The sequence below is a fragment of the Periplaneta americana genome, chromosome 15, assembly GCF_040183065.1.
Source record: "Periplaneta americana isolate PAMFEO1 chromosome 15, P.americana_PAMFEO1_priV1, whole genome shotgun sequence".
NCBI classification, from domain to species: domain Eukaryota; kingdom Metazoa; phylum Arthropoda; class Insecta; order Blattodea; family Blattidae; genus Periplaneta; species Periplaneta americana.
The window spans coordinates 136,319,454-136,337,360 of record NC_091131.1 but is presented as its reverse complement, the minus strand read 5'-3'; the positions used below and the strand labels follow the sequence as shown (position 1 = coordinate 136,337,360).

The 17,907-nt window shown below is 34.0% G+C and overlaps 1 protein-coding gene across 2 annotated transcripts in view; it reads left to right on the top strand.

The window, feature by feature from the left end:
- Positions 1 to 16,740, top strand: part of LOC138715372 (transient receptor potential cation channel protein painless-like) — a 57,065-nt gene extending 40,325 nt beyond the window's left edge. The window contains exons 2-3 of one of the 2 annotated variants that reach the window (XR_011336264.1): positions 11,813 to 12,057; positions 14,732 to 16,740. Coding sequence is in view for 1 of the 2 variants with exons in the window: in XM_069848220.1 (XP_069704321.1) it covers positions 14,732 to 14,745 (14 nt within the window). In the remaining variant the exon portion in view is untranslated. The remainder of the gene's footprint in view (positions 1 to 11,812; positions 12,058 to 14,731) is intronic. The other variant, XM_069848220.1, reaches the window with a different exon arrangement.
- Positions 16,741 to 17,907: the final 1,167 nt, after the last annotated feature.

The window sequence follows — 17,907 nt, the reverse complement described above, 5'->3', positions numbered from 1 at the left end:
GCACTACACTACCGGCTAATGAGTAATCCTTACAATATGCTAAGATAATAAAAAAATAATTAACTTTCTCTACATTACGGACGAATGAGTAATTCCTCCAGTAGTTCATCAACAGACTGAGGTGAACTGCACGCATTGAATGCCCCATAAACGCCCTTCAACTTCGGCTCGTACGAGAGGCGCAATGTGGGAAGGAAAGTTTCTATACATCCCGTGGCGTGATATACGAAGGCCTCTATGGTTACAATGAGACAATCTTAGTGATACCCATCATAATTAATAATCACAAACACTACCATCATCTTACTCACCGGAAATGACTAGTCCCTTAAATTATAAAAAAAAAAATGCCAGGGGAAGAGATTTGTAATATCCCTCAAGAAAATTAGCCCATTATTATGAAATCGCGACAAAATAAAAATTAAAACAAAAAGTTTTAGCTTGGGTTAAAACATATCATTTAAATGTTAATGTACAAAACAGAATCCAACTCAGTGTATCATGTTAACAGTTCTAACAACAACATTATGAGGTAAGTATTGGAATGTCACATCAAAGGAGTGTTCTGAGTATAGATCAATTGAAGAGACAACGCTCTACACTAAAAAATATTATTTTCTTTAATAATTTGTATACACTAAATTTACAGAATACTCTTAAATTAAATTATATATTTAATTGACTAATTCATTTTATTATTATTATTATTATTATTATTATTATTATTATTATTATTATTATTATTAAATATTTTCCCTAAACAGGGATTACCTAGAAGACAAATTGTTCCATTTACAAAAGAAAATTTGAATAGTAATTATTACATCGATAGTTTTGTTATAAATAGCAAACCAATGAAAAAAGAGAAAAAAAAATACAATGCAATGTCTCATCTCAGGTGATTTTTTAACAGTGCAATGGAATGGGTAAATGAGTGTTGGATAGATTGAGGAATTAAGGGCAGAAAATGTTTGTTCTCACTGGAGAAGGGTAGAGGAAGATAACGATTCTAATTAAAATTTTAAGCGTTTTATCGCTGTTTGTGGGTCTAATGTAATTTCACCTTCAAAGTTCACCTCTAGATAACTGAATGTCTCTCCTTGTGAAAACGCTGTAATATCTCCGTTGAGTATATGCATTTTCCTTCCTTGGACCTTTCCTTTCACAATGTTGATGCATGTTGACTTGCACATATTAATGCCAGTCCGATTTCTTGGAATTTCTGAATAGCCATTCTGGTAAGTTCTGTCGCAGACTCTTTGTCGTTAATAATATCAACTGTGTCATCTGTAAAGCCGAATAGAATATAGTTAACGATTTCATGTCAGAATGTACAGGGAAATCGAATTCCGAGGCTATTGTTTCTTGGACAAGTTCTTCAAGTATGTGATCAGTTGCCATATTGTATAGCGCAGGAGAATGAAGGGAACCTTGCATAAAACCGCGCTTTATAACCGTTTGTTTAATCCTAAAGTTGGTATTTTAAATTTGTTTATACAGTGACATCAAAAACTTTTTCTTTACATTTTTATTGCACCTTGTTTTTTTACTATAACCTTACAGGCACGTGCTTATAAACCAAGGCAACCGTCGGAACGCTCTCACTGTGCTGTGTGCAGTCTGAAGGAGCACAACATTCAGTTGCTGTGTGTCTGTTACCGACGTCCCATAGAGTGGTAGCGTGTTTCGAAGACATGGTTGCTTTTCCTGTGCAATAGAGAGCTTTTTTTTTTATTGAAGTATACTTCAAGGATGGAGATGGAAACTGGAAGTAAAATATTGAAGACTGTGAAGAACAGTTTGTTTCTCGTTTTCCTGATTATGTAATCACTGAAAACTTCCGCAGAAGTCTTAATAATTTGGTTAATAAATTTAGAGAAACTGGATTCACAGAACGGAAAAGGTATTAGTATTAGTATTTATTTAGTATTTATTTATTTAACCTGGTAGAGATAAGGCCGTCAGGCCTTCTCTGCCCCTCTACCAGGGGATTACAAGGTTATGTTGGAAAGACTACAAAACTAAAGAAGATTTAGTTGCAAATGTAAAAGAAAAATGCAGAAGAGTCCTCGTAAGTTCTTAAAGAGATTCGCTGCAGAAACGAACATTTCTTATGGAATTCTTAAATTAAGTCTAATTCTTAAATTTATAATCTCGAGAGATTCATTTTGTTTGTTTATGTAATAATGTTAAACTTTTATTTCATATCCACATGTCGATTTGAGGCACATAGCTTTTTCAGTTTCTCCAGATTGTGGATTTTGCAAATATAAAATAAAATGTGTTTTGTTGATTTCTTAATGGCTCACTGTATCACTGTATTTTTATTCCAATATCAGCGACATACCTTTTTCTCAACCTATACTTTCATCATACGCACGACCACATGCTCTCTGTACAGCAGTTTCCACGAATCGTGTGTAGCGCTATGCTAATTGTAAGGAGTGACACTACTTAGATCAATAAGGAATTAAAAATGCAAGAAAAAGTTTTTGATGTCACTGTAGTTATAATGTTATAAAACTTGAAAATTCCATAATTCAAATAGGGAAGATCCCTCTATGTGTTGGATAAGATGTCATGATATAATAAGAGCAGCTAAAAATATTGCAATATTTTATTCGTATTTCTATATGTAATATAAAACAACGCAATAAAATTATATAAAATATTGTCAAATTTTTGTATGAATCATACATGAGGCATACAGGCAAAAATAGTCACAGAAAATTAGTCCCATGAAATGTAAGTGTAATTCTGCACCAAAGTTTGCGCAGAAGAAGTTGTCAGTTTAAATTAGAAAATGAATTTTAATAACATGCAAAATCCTAAATTCTACATAACTTACTGAGGATTTTACGAGGATTCATAATTTCTAACCTCCCTATTTCTAAGAAATTCTCACACGACTGTTTATGAGATTAACAAGTTTTTAGTGAAACTGTTCCAGTAAAACATTTCGTATTTTATCAGTTTCATTATTTGAAATTCGTTGAAAGCAATTCCATATAACTTGCAATTTACATGGTGATAAATTAACTTCTCATGTAGAAAAACACTTCTCCTTTTGTCCAGTCTCTTAGCATAGTACTTAATTAACCATAAATCATGTAAATGGAGTAATATAGTCGTTTCGATATGTGCTATTGAATTATACTTTATGTTGTGCTTTTGTAGAATAAATTCTTCTATCTTTCTCGAACGATACACATCATGTTACTATTATCCGTCACGACTCTGAAGAAATTGACAATTGGAGAACTTTCTTTAATTTTTATAAGTAGTTTAATCATTGCAAGATCACCCCATATTCGTGTAATAAGAAAACTGTATATTACATTGAGAATTCGGGACATAAATGTCCTTTATAACAGTTGTTATGGCCAGGGTAGGTGGCGAACTCCAGATTAACATTTGTGAGAAATCGCAGCACTGAACGTGCAGCAGCCCTATTCCGTCTTATAGATACGCAGTTGACTACTAAATAGCCAAGCCCCTACAGTCTCGGCTGCGCGGAACGAGGAAACCGGGGCAAATCGGACGCTGCGCTTGCCGCCATGATGTTGGAGAGCAGACGCATATTAGCAGTACGTAAATCACACAATTTAACGCTGTGATGATCTAAAATTAACAGATTATGTCCATTTTCGACGTTTAACGTAAAATTAGGACGAAATAAATATATTCAAAGTTTCATTGATATGGGTCAGAGCATTAAAGGAAAGAAAATACGTACGCAGCAATTGATAGAAAACATGCTCATACATCCATAAATAGGCCTACACAATACACATTATAGAATGTATGATTTTACGTTAATCAGCATATTGTTAGGTTTCAGAGAATCGAAAATTATATTAACATACATTACTCTTAGATCACAAGACGTAAATACATGCACCTTGATTACACAAGTTCTTATTATAATCAAATTCTTAAGTGAAATAAATATGTGATAATACCTGTTGTTAAGTTTTAGAGAATCGAAAATTATATTTCCAGTATTTTTAGACCACAGGACATAACTAACTACGCAAAATATAATGCGCAAAGGTAGTAAAATTACATTACATTTATAAGTCATTCTTCAATTAATAAAGGGAATGCTATCAATTATAAAAAGTAGCCTACCGGTACCTAATACATTGCAAATAATAGGTAACACGAAGACCTAAAAACTAAACATTATCACATTATGCAAAATAAAAAAACATACTTTTTACGAGTGGATTTCTTTACATAATGTATTGTTATTTTAATAAATAAATATATATCATTGCTTGCGGAGTGATAATACGTAAATTTATGCACATATGTAATATCAATATGATGACATTCCTTGCTATTTTCATAATATATAGGCTATCCGGCAAAATATAAAATGGTTATTTGTATGTGATCTATATTTGCTGTTAAACGGCAAAAGGTGGTTGAACAGAAAATATAAACTTTTCTCTCCCTCCCCCCCTCCTAGAATCCCATTAGTGATATTAAGTTCCCACTGGAAATTATGTATTCATTTCCTTACATCTGAAACATAGCATGTTCTCCAACAAGATCAAACCCACGGCTGGCTAATTTATTAGTTTAGTTAGGCCTATACATATTGATCATGAACCCTGAATCATAATTTCACAAAGTAGGCATAACTATTATAGCCATTTATTTATTTACTTATTTATCCATATATATATATATATATATATATATATATATATATATATATATATATTTTGAATCTATTTTTATTATCTTGCAGATAAATTAATTTACATAATAAAAACAAAAAGTTACCTTTCCACTAATTGTGTTTAATATCTGATCTGTAAGTCTAAATAATTCACTTAGTAGGATTTCTCTACAGTCTGATATACTAGTACCAACAATTAAGTATTCTTTATTGTCGTAAACTACTGATTGAGTTTTAATGATATTGATAGTGTAACAACAGAGATAATATATCCTACCTTTTGCAAATGGCTTGGAAAATTAAACAGGGATAGTACAGCATCATCTTTCAAAATTATATTGCCATTACTTTTAAATTGTGACGCAAGGGACTTTTTGTATAAAGCAATAGAATATTATTCTATTAAGTTATTAATAAAATGCAAACCACTTATCATAGAGAGAGACGAAATTTTGTACATGTGTTATTAACAACCAGATATACTAGTGATAAATATTTTGTGAATTTAGCTTTAAAAATATGGAAGTTAGTAATTTCAGTATAATGTCCCCAAGGATACACTGACATGAGGTTTTGTCATTTTTGGTCAAAAAATCGTTTCTTTGTTTTTACCTTTAAAAATTCATTTTTGTTCTAAAGATGCCCTCTCCCAATTTTCATGACCATACTACCGGTCTATCAGCTATTTAGGGTCACATTTTTTAAAGGCTGCGGGCTCTGACTGTTAATTTAAATCAGGGAGCGTCAAGTGACTACACTCTCGTGCGTACGTACAAGCCCTCAAGCCCTGACGTACGGCTGCGGGCAAGGGTAGCTGCTTCCACAGTGGCGGAGCTGAGAACTTGTATGTGAACCAAATTTGTGATAAGAATGTAAATTAATTTCAGCTTTTAATTGAAGCACACTTTCACTGTTAATTGCACTATATTGAAAACAGTACTCTATACAATTTGGTACAGTTAACTAACTATATACGAAGTAAATTTTTGCATGTTTGCATAACAACGAAACAAAACAAAACATACATTTTTATACAGATTAACATACTACGAAATAAAACTGTTCACTGTTTGTCTTCTTCTCATTGCTATACAGTTCAATTAACAAAATAAAACAACAGTACAAACGTTGTTATTCAAATCTCTAATAATAGTACTTTTCCTTACACATCAGAGATTCGCGGCGATTTTTGCAGTTTTCTGTTAATAAGCAGCTTTTCAATTCGTGGAGCTATTGTTTTAGTACCAGCCAATCGCAAACATGCTTTCAAGTGTTCATCACTTAATTGGCTTCCGTAACGTGAGTCTGTAAACTTCATTAAAGAAAACAGTGTTTCGCATACGTAGGTTGTCCCGAACATGCACAACGTTCTTGCAGCGAGATTGTGCAGTTTAGGAAACCTTTCTCGTGGAAAACAAGTATAGAAATGGTTAATACTTTTTCTGTTTTGATACTTATCCTGTAGCTTTGTAAATCAAGTATTTCCAATTGTAGTTCAGTAGGAATATCCAGGACATTCACTGAAAAAGGTGTTGCAAATATCTTAAATTGTTGTTCAAGTTCTATAAATTCCTGATATCTACGTTCGAAGTCTTCGCACAATTGTTGCATTATTCATTATATACTTCCATGTCCAAGACTTCTAACAGGTTTCCCATGTACAGCTGTCAAAAGAAAAAGTGGCCGCTCTCCTGGAACAAAGTTCCCTTCGGGTATCTTCGCTACAATTCGGAGACAGGCGATGTTACATGTTGTTGGACCACGTTGCCTGATATCTACAGTTATAATTGAAGTAAACTGTGTATTATTCGATAGCATAATGATAGCGTTCAGGCCACTTATTCATGAGGTCCTGCGTTCGACTACAACCTCGTGCTTTTTATGTCCTTTTTTGTTCTGTTTTTGAAAGAGACAAACTAGACATAATGGCTCCTTTCTCTTTTATGATTATTTTAGTAATTAACATCAGGTTCATTAATATATTATGCCATGACTTTATCATTATCATTATGATGTTGTGGCTGCAAATGGAAAGAAAAAAGATTTTATTCTCAATAAAATATCTTTCGTGGCATAAACAAAACAAATTTACTGGCATCGGCCTTAAAACATTCAAACAATTAAGCGTTCAAAAAACAAAACAAAAAGCCACAATTCAATATTTAGTCTATCTTCCTCTTATCTCGATCATCTTGCAGTCGAGTGGGCATGGAATTGACTAGTCTTTGCAAATAGCGACTGTTCTTAGACACGATATTCCAGGCATTCTGAACATACACACATAAATGTTCTGTCCATGGGCAGGTCTTTCATTGCAAACCCAGCAATCTCCAATCTTTCCTGTTTTCTACCTTCCTCTTAGTCTCCGCATATGATCCACGTATCCTAATGTCGTCTATTATTCTTTTCAACCAGAGACCCAACCAATTCCTTTTTCTCTTTCTAATCAGTTTCAGCATCATTCTCTCTTCACTCACTTTTTCAAACACAATTTTATTTCTTATTCTGTCTGTTCAATTTACACGCACCGTTCTTCTCCAGATCCACATTTCAAATGCTTCAATTCGTTTCTCTTCATTTTGTCGTAATGTCCATGTTCTTTCCCCATGCAATGCCACACTCCACACAAAGCACTTCACTAGTATCTTCCTTAGTTCTTTTTCCAGAGGTCCGCAGAAGATCCTTCTTCTATTAAAAGCTTCGTTTGTTCATGTTTGCAGTTTTCTTGGGAAGGATAGGCCTAAATGCGGTAACATCCCGTTGCTTTCCGCACACCACTATCTCTTTCGCATCTTATTAAATTCCAGGGGACCCAAGCGTGGAGATGAGGAGAGTGGATTTGACTAATTGGGCCCTCCAGACTTCACCGAAAGTCACGGCAAGGGTTAAATATTAATTCTATCAGGATGTTTGACCCGGTCAGAGACCGGGAACTCTCAATTAGCCTTTGCCCCCCGCATCCTGTACTAGCTTCTACGAATCATCAGAAAATCTTAGAGTGTGATTGGGCCAATTTTTCCGAAAATGTTTCCACACTTTTGCTCTCGTAGCTCAGCGGACGAACGTCGAAATTTAGATGTCAACATCTCAGGTTCAATTCCTCGTTACTCCTTTTCATTTTATTGTGGTTCAAGATAGTATAATGTAATAATACAAAAAGAAAAACTAATACCAGTATTATGCAACTGGATTTTTCCAAACCTAATATTAAATTTATGTTATTTATATCCCTAAATAACGGTTACAATATAAATAACTTGAATATTATTTATACAGTATCACTAAAGAACGATAACAGAATATAAATGATAAATATCGGTTTGTTTAATTAATATATTGCGAAAGAACAATAACAATATAAATAACTTGAATATTGTTTTATAATGCTAATGAAGGAAAACAGAATATAAATGATAACTTGAATATTATTTAAATCGCTAAGAACGATAACAATATAAAAAACGTGAATATTATTCATATCGGAATTTCACAGATTTATTACAGATGTATTTAAGAAATTGTAGAAGAATAGTAATTAGTAACAGTGTCCTATTTATTCTTCTTGGATCCAAATTTGTAACTTTTAAAAGTGTGGTTACTATGTTGAAGTGTATGTGTTGTAACGGATGCTTGATTTGTTATGTATGTGAGTCAGTAATGGGATGCTTGATGTCGTCGCAATGTCGTAATTATAGTTTAATTGTGTTTGTGTGACTATTGTGTATTAATTTATGATGTATGGTACGGAAAGCTGCATATTTGTGTTATAGAAGTGTTACGTATGTGTGTTGTTAATGTTTTTGTATGTTTCAAATTGATACCTGATATTTGTTTTGCAATCGCAATGCCTAATTTACGGATTGTTTATGTTTTGTTTACATAGCGTAAACTAATTTAATTTTCTTTTCCATTTCTCTTTATGCTTATCATTTTTGTGTATAAAACTATAGCCCTAACATACATATGTAAAATAGGGCTATCCCGCATTGGAGATACAATAATAATTATTATTCATATCGTTATAATACGGTAACAGAATACAAATGATGACCTGAATTTTATTCATATCTCTAAAGAACGATAACAAAATATAAATAACGTGATATCCATAAAGAACGATAACTGGATATAAATGATAATTTGAATATCATTTACATCACTAAAGAACTATTAAAAAATAAAATGAAAACTTGAAGAAGGCCCGAACCCACGACCTTTGAATCATTAAACAAGCACTCTACCGCTGGTCTACGAGGCGCAGATATGGAACACTTTCATAGTTCCGGAACTGTTTTTTCAAGCACATGCATTGTGTAACATCGCCGCGATCCGAAGCGGACTTTGAAAATATTCGCTGTTCACGAGTGCGGCCACTTTTTTTTTTTTGACAGCTGAACATTCATAAATAAGGCAATTTCATTCCTAAGTGCCAGAAAACGTTCCAGAACTTTTCCTCGACGTAACCACCTTACCTCGTAGAGTAAATCCCCATACTCACTGCTAATATCATCAAGCAGTGCCCCGAACTCCATGCGATTCCTTTAGATCTTAAGAAATTAATTGTTCGCACAACAACATCCATTACATTGCTAAGGTTCATGTTTTTAGCACATAAATATTCCTGGTGCAAAATGCAGTGCACCGGTGGACCCTAGCGACCTCGATAGGTTCCACCACTGATAGCTGCAGTGTACAACTGTACTGCCCCCAGTGGAAGCCGTAAGCAGGCCTGTACGCCCTCTCGCGATCTTGAGTCGACCTGGCGGAGCCTGATTTAAATGCTCCGTCCACGCCCTCCACTCTGAATTCTGCGACCATTTAGGAAATTACGCTCTATTTCATACATTATTTTTTATATTAGATTTCCGATTGAGCCACTCGACTTCTCGAAATATTTTTTCACAGAATCCAACTGGTGTTAGGCCTACTTCAAAGGCTGCTTTCCTTTAAAAGCATTCAGTTACAAAGGAGAGCACAATTCTTGTCTAAAGGATAATTCCACTTGTTGCTAGTAGCCATAACAACGCGTTTTCCATGTTTGGTGTTTGTTTGTGATACACGAAATATTTGCAAGTTTCTAACAGTTTTATTGTTAGTGTTATAATAGTGTCTACAGTCTATAGTGATTTGTAAATAATATTTATTTATTATAGTGTTTTCATAAGTTTACATAGTTTTTTTAATCACCTTTATTTACTAGTGTAGGTTAGGTGTGCACAGCTTGGTAATGTATATAAGGGTAAGTTCTGTATATAACATAACATGCTAGGTCTATATGTTTCAAAATGCCTAGAAAATAAAAAAAGACAGAGACCTGGTTCATTATTATCATCCAAAACTTTGAAGTGAATTTTCTCAACATTAATTTACTGTAAATTTTGCATTGCTAAACATTCAACTCTTTCTACCGATTTTGTACTACGTGCATGAATTTATGTAGAGGCTTTTTTTATTTATTTATTTTATATCGTTTTAGCTTAGGAAGTCATATCGCGAAAATACATAAACAATTCTTACAGTTTACATAGAGTTTACTGTATTACAAAAATCATAGAGGTTTTTGAATATGTTCTTAACAATCTTACTATCAGGATTGTACCTAACACTCATACTTTTTGTTGTTGCTGTTGTTTAGTCAAATGTCCGAAGTCATGTTTGAATCTCATAAGAACCACCAATAAGGCATCACTCATGAGGCAACTTGGCCAGGAGATAATGGGGTAGGGTGGCCAGTTCCTTTCTCCCTCCAATGCATACTTCGGCGATTAGCTACATATTCCACTAATGAGACTTCAGATGCATACAAACAATTGTTCTTCCTCTGACACATATCGTCAAGTGAGATGTACTGCCTGATAATATATATGCATATAAGCCAGAATATCAATAAAAGGTATTTTTAATACTATTTTTTATGCTCGAGTTGAATTTTTTTCTGTTTTTACACTTTTAGTGCATTAAATATTTTTAATTGTTTTTTTAGTAAAATAAAAGGAAAATTGTATAATAAGTTTTGTTTCTGAAGGTCTAACAAGTATGTAGGCAAAAATTCTGGCCATAATAGTAGCAATTTTTGAAAACCTAAATTTACACAATTTAAAATTACAAATTAAAAGTACAAAATTTCAGAGATCAACCTAGAATAGTTTAGAAAATTGAAATTTCGCAACAGTCTAACCTTAATAGGGTTTCTAGTTTCTACGGTCTCCGCATTTTCCAATCGAGCCAAACAATACAATCTTGTCTCAAGAATGAATTCAGAACTTCACAAATATATTATGTCATTCTTGAAAATAGCAAATAGGATTAAATTCAGAAATGGTTGATTTGAAAGGGAGAAGATGGTAAAAATTTGACACTGATCCTAATTGGTACGTGATTTTAATTTGTTTTATGTAGAAATATCATTGCTGAAACAACTTAAATTCTAGATTAGTTATAATAAAATATTTTGGGGCCCAATTTTTGAAAAAAATAAATATCAAAATACAGTCATTCATTAATTACACAATGTATGCTCGCTTAGGTAGTGGATCGTTCCTTTTTATATTTATAGTCACTTCTTTCCTTTTTCCTTATTTCTTTCACCTTGTCACAGAGAAAACAAATGTGCGCTTTTTTCAGTTCTCTGTGAACAGTTCTGAACACAGCAGCATTGCATTTTTTCGCACTTAAATTACATTCTTTTCCTATGCAACTGTATACTGCATAGCACGAGCTGGACTAACAATGGCGGATTTGTCGGCATTTGCCGGCTCAAACGATTGCGGTACTCTGGATATCCACGGACTCTCTTTTGGACAGGACATCAGCGTTCCGTGTGAGTCTAGTATAGGCCTACTATATATTACGTCTTTGTAAATAGCAGATATTCGAGTCTGATTTCGCCCCTCGTGTAGCTCTTACACCATGAGAAGTAGTGATGGGATTGAATCATTGTACAGATATCACTCGCTATGATCACTATGAATTTCTAATCCTCTGTCATTTCTGTGAGGAAATTCAAGTTTGCAAATGTCTTAAGATTATTTCTGCAGGATTAACTGTCACTCAAAATACGTTATTTTTTAGTTGTATTTAACCTCTTACTTTCGTACCCACCTACAATGCAATGCGTTGTAGGACAGGATATCTGTAGACCAACACTTGACAGGCACATATGACGGGCCTCTCCGACCGTGTGGTCAGCACGACACAGGGCCAAGCTGAGACAACACAAAACTGTACATGACAAGGGACAAACACCTAGTCCTGTAGATGGAAGATAATTTTTTCTTTGCTCATTACCGGAATCGAACCACGCATCGCTTAGATGGGAGGCAACAGCGGTATCCACAGAGTCAAGACTGCGGACAGAAGATTTGCTGGTAAGTTATAAGAAATTCACAGGGTTTCGAAATCTAGATCTACTTTCTTCTCCGGGTGAACAAAAGATTGGATTGATATTCTAATTGTTGAAGTCAGTATAAGTGACTAACTGCATTTCACTGTCAGGTTGGTATATAATGTGAATAGTTTTATCAAAGCGAAGTAAGAGATAAGCATATTTAACATGTAATTCTTTAGGAATTATGTTGTTACATCTTGATTAGATAAAGAAATTGATGTAGCAAAATGTTTTTGTTAGTAAGGTAAAGTACCCAAATAAGAGACAGGGCTCTAATAAGAAATACATTGTTAACTTCTCCGGTATACTGTAATTTGCAACTCGACAACTATGGTAAATCAATGTTTGTGCTTTTAAGGCAGCGTGTTCTTTGTCTAACCTCGGTTTAAAATAAGCAACGAAGCTGAGAGCAAACAAAGTAATTTTTCATACTTTGAACTTTTTACTGGTTTTTGTTGAGGAAGAGAACAGCAGTTATAACAAATTTATTATTAATTTTATAAAATAGCTGGCAAAATGTTGTATATAAAAAGGTAGGTTGTTAATAAGGAAGATAATAATTTATGACCTTGGGTAGCTATTTCATTTTTACTTGGTCTGTTCCCTAATAAGAGACACATATGGGTCCTATAAAGAGATAATGTCTCTTATTTAGAACCCTTATTTGGTATTATTATTATGCTAACCTTTGAGAGTTTACGAAAAGCGTTAATGCTTCCAGTCGTGTCAGTTTGTCTGCCAGTAACTACATAAGAACCAATGAAAGGTTAATTGGACTATTAATTAAAATTAATTACGAATTAGGTCAATCAGTAATTATCCATTGTCCTCAATTATTTATTTAAAAATTACTAATTAAAATGATTAAGTATTATTATTAATGACTAAAATTAATTATTCATTGAGATGACAATAATATCAATAGCTAAAGTCAATTAAAATTGGCCAGTCCGACAATATTTACCTTACTTAAAGATCAAAACATAATTGCTTAATTCGTAAAATATTCTCTATACATTTGTAATAAAAATCTTGTGTAATTATTAAAACTGTCAAATTTAATTGTGATTCCTGGTTTCGAAAATTTCGTTGGATCTGTGTAAATGTCACCACTATAACCAGTGCCAGCGTTTGTGGCTCGTGTTCTTGAGTAAAAAGCCAGTCAGTGAGCACTTGTTGCCAGTGTAGCTGAGAACGGTAACACCCAACACGTCACGTAAGCAATCTGCCAATCACAGTTGTCAGCTTTAATGCCCATAGGCTGTTGCAAAGATGAGTTATTCGCTCTCAACGTTCCCATTACTTATTTCACGCGCCAGAAACGGTGACTTTGATTATACCACAGTTATGCCTACAGAAGCAGCAGCGGCAACAACCACAACCTCAAAAACCGCAAGCTTCAACCAGTGGGTAGTCGCATGTAAAGTCATCCAGGACAGGAAAATGAGCTATCATAATATCAACTCTTATCAGAAACAAATGAGATAGAGAGTTTAGAGAAGGAAAAGAAAGAAAAAATGAAGCTCGCAAGAAGTTGTTCGAAAAACAACAAAAATCACAGAAAAACTCAGTCCAAAAAGCACTGCTTAAGTTCGTCCAGTGATGAAGAATCCGATGTGGAAATGCAATTAATTAACTCTAGTTACTCGGAATGTGGAGAAAATTATGATTATGGAGAGTGCTTGTTTTGCACTGATTTTTTTTTTCAGACGACACCAGGGCCCAGGGGAGAGAAATAGATTCAGTGTTCAAAATGTCATCGTTGGGCACACGAAGACTGCAGCACTGATGAAGAACCTTTCATTTGCCCACTTTGCTCAGTACACCGAAATAAGAATTGTGTCAATTAAAGGTGTCGGCAAAATAAGTGGAATCAACTTAAAAATAAAATATGGAGATCGAAATTTAATATTCTATCATTTTTCTTTCTCTAGCAAAATATTAACGTTAGCAATAGTAGTCGAAATAAGATTAGCACATTCATGTCTGATTTGACCGACTTTGTGTTCTTTTCGTAAACCATCTTAATTTCACTTGGAAAAAAGCCAAATAAACAACAGAATTTCTGTTGAGAGGAGTTAGACCTGAATTTATTAAAGTATCTACATGACTTCACAATGTTATAAATTGCTTCAATTCTGAGCCAAATGATAGTAATTTTTGTACAAGTTAAAAAATAAACTTAAATAACACACGTGTCTCTTATTTCGAACCCATTTCCAAAACATCATTATTTCCCAGTTTTACTTTCTTTAATGATTTAAAGTAATAATAAAAACTGACTAAAAATTGTATTGTCAATTACAAAAATAGACGAAATGCTGTATTTATTCCACACATTCAGATTTAAAATCTCTATTACCATCCTCATTTATAAGCAGTTAAAAAAAGTCTCTCTCATTTGGGTACTTCACCTTACCCTATGTGCTTAACTGGTCCACTGGTGTGGAGTAACGGTTAGCATGTCAAATTGTGAAACGAGCGGTCCCGGGCTGAAATCATGGTTGAAACAAGTTACATGGTTGAGGTTTTTCCTCAATCAATTGAAGCAAAATTGCTGGGGAACTTTCGGTGTTGGACCTCGGACTCATTTCGCCATCATAATTACACTTCCTCTTTTTGACCATCTTCTCCGTTTCTTTCCAATATTTCAGGCTTTCTCCTGTAGAGCCGTCTGCGAGCCGTCACCGAACTTGGACCTCATGATATGCGGCAATTGGTTGCTGGTGATAGTGCTATGAACAATGGACTCTACCCTGGGCTCGTGGAAACTTGTAGGACCTGATCTGAGGGACCGCGGTGATGCCTACGCGGAATGACAAAGGGATTATGTAGGCTATGAGGAAGTTACGTGGCTGCTCGCAGGGGAATCTATTGAGCAGGGAGCCTAAGGGCATGCACACCAGTTCATTCCAGGTAGTAGTAACCACAATAAGCCCACCTAAGCGGCCTACATGCGAAAGCAGTCTCCAGCTCGTGCCTTTTACACCAAGGAGGACAAATATACATAATATACACACCTCTGATTGAGTTATGACTGATACGTACATCTAATCAGAGAGTACATCTCACTTGAAGCTAATCGGCGATGTAGGCCTAGTTGCCTCATAAGTGATGTTTTGTTGGTATCACTTGCGAGGTTCAGACCGTCTAAACAACAACAGATATACACAATAAAGACCATACAGTTAACATTTTGGAATCTATAGAAATATACAGGATGAGTCATAAGACAATTATGTTTGGAAAACGCGTGAACGTGCTCCTGGGTAAAAAATAAGAACAATTCCTTGTATGAAAATTTGATGGAAAATGCTTATTTATTGGAAGGAATAGTAATAGTGACTTTCGTTTTCATAAGTATCTTATCATATTATTGTGTTGTTTATGTTTTGATTTTGTACCAGTGTTTGTTTACAAACAACACAGTGACAAGACAGTAGTACATTATGTTTGGTTTGATTGGATGCTGTGATCCAGTGCTTGGCCACCCAGATCACCCGACCTCATCCCATTAGATTTTTACTTTTGAAGTCAATTGAAGGCTGTCGTCTATGCATCACCAGTGAATGAGGCAGTGAAGCTATTGCAACTTGTTGAAAATGCATGCCAATTGATCCGTAATGACAACATGTTGTTTGAGCGAACTCGTCGTTTTCAGACATGTGTAAACAATGGAGAGGGACACATTGAGCACCTTTTGTAAACGTTAAATGACAACTTTCTAAACATGTATTTGTGACACAACAAAAAAATAACAAAAATAAAGTATGACCATTTCTCCAATAAATAAGAATTTTCCGTCAAATTTTCATATAAGGAATTGTTCTTATTTTTGATCCAGAAGCATGCTCACGCGTTTTCCAAACATATTTATGACTCTTCCTGTATAAAGATAAATGAAATATTCAGAAAAACCTACATGGAAAAGCACCAGAAGACACGAACATTCTCATTGACTTACATAGTCGTTCACAAAATGACCACCGTAGTTAAACTACGTATACACAGTTCCGAGCTTACGAGCTTCCAGTCAGTCGGCAACACGTATCAGCACGATGCATTAGCGTGAACAGCAGCTGATCACGCCTCTTAAGTACTACAACGTTACTATGTCCATTTTCATTGTTTACATCTATATAACTTATTAATACAATATTGTACTCTACATTAATTAAATTTGAGAAATAATTCAAGACGTATACATTACAATAGTGTTGTTTTTCGTATTTTCAGAAAGTTACTGAAGATGGGACAGCAAGTCCTGAAACATGTCAAGCTAAATACATTTTAATTATTATATTGTTATATATTTCTTAATAATGTTGGATTTTAACATAATATACATTTTAATGATTCAAAATAAAAATACTGTTACTTTTTTATCACTAATGGACACAAATATGTCTACTATGAATCATCCTAGTGAGAGAAATTGAACAGCTTTCTCTTCATTTTCAGTAATTTGACAGGAAGGACAAAAAACTGTGGAAGCTGTTTCGATTTATGCTGCATGATGGTTTGTCATTGTTATACACAAATATGTGTTTTCAGCAAAGGTAAAATAATAAATCCTCAATTTAAATCTAGGTTTTAAATATTACCATTTCTAAAAGAATAAATTAATAAAAATTCCGTGTTATGTTTTTTATTGACCAAAATTCCAGGAACTGTACAATATATGTTTGTGTTTGTAAATTTATACCTTACATCACCATACAACTCGACATGCATGCAACAAAATGATACCTACTGCCCTACGTGTCAACGGTGAACATCTGACAACAACAGGGAGAAACTTAGTACTTTGACTCACTACGTACTCGCTTTCTCCTCCATATCTTCTGGCAGATAATCAGAATCGCCAGTGTCTATTTCACTTATAACCAAGGGTTGGAGGTTGAGACATCACAGACAAAGGAGGATGCAATAGAAACTCATGTCACTCCAACACGAATTAATATAGGCTACTTTTTTGTATTCTTCGGTCTTTTATTATCTATTAGTTATTTCTTAGGAAATTTGCTACTTATTGTTGCAATTTGCCCTTTTCTGCTTATGAACGGACTTTTTTTACAGTGCACTCGCAGTCTATATTCGAGAACCTACTGAAGATTGCTTACGCAATTCGATGAGTAGGCTAAGTGAATAAATAAATATTAACTTTTTGGATATCACTAAAATAAAAAAACTGGATTTAACATCTGCAGGAAATCTGGCCACCACCAATCATTGCATTCCGATAAATACAATATAGCCCTACTCTCACAAACTTAGTGATTTTAACTTATTGATTAATAGATTATTACAAGTATCCTTCAGCATAAAGAACTACAAGAAAGCATATAACAAAATCATGAAATAGCAAATGATATTTTTTTTTGCAATAGAAATGCAATCAAGAAATTAATTCATAAAAAATAAAAATTTGTCAAGCAGGAAACCATAACTACATTAATAAATAACAAGAAGGAGGAACAAAAACATATTCCACATTAACTTACAACAAACACATACCGATATCAATTAAACTGGCTAATTTTTTCATAAAAAGAAAATATGTCAATAGCTCATAAATCTCACAGTGAACTCAATAACAATTTAAACAATAGACTCCATAAAATTAACGAATTTCACAATAACGGCAGTTACAGTATAGAATGTCACACCTGCAAACAGAAATATATCGGTCAGATCAAGAGAAATTTCAGAATCGCCTCTAACTTCAAACACAACCGAAGAAAATCCAAATATGCCACTCATTGAATAGAGACTGGACATGAATTACATTACATTCAAAATTGTAAAACCTTGTCATGACAGTAATTTA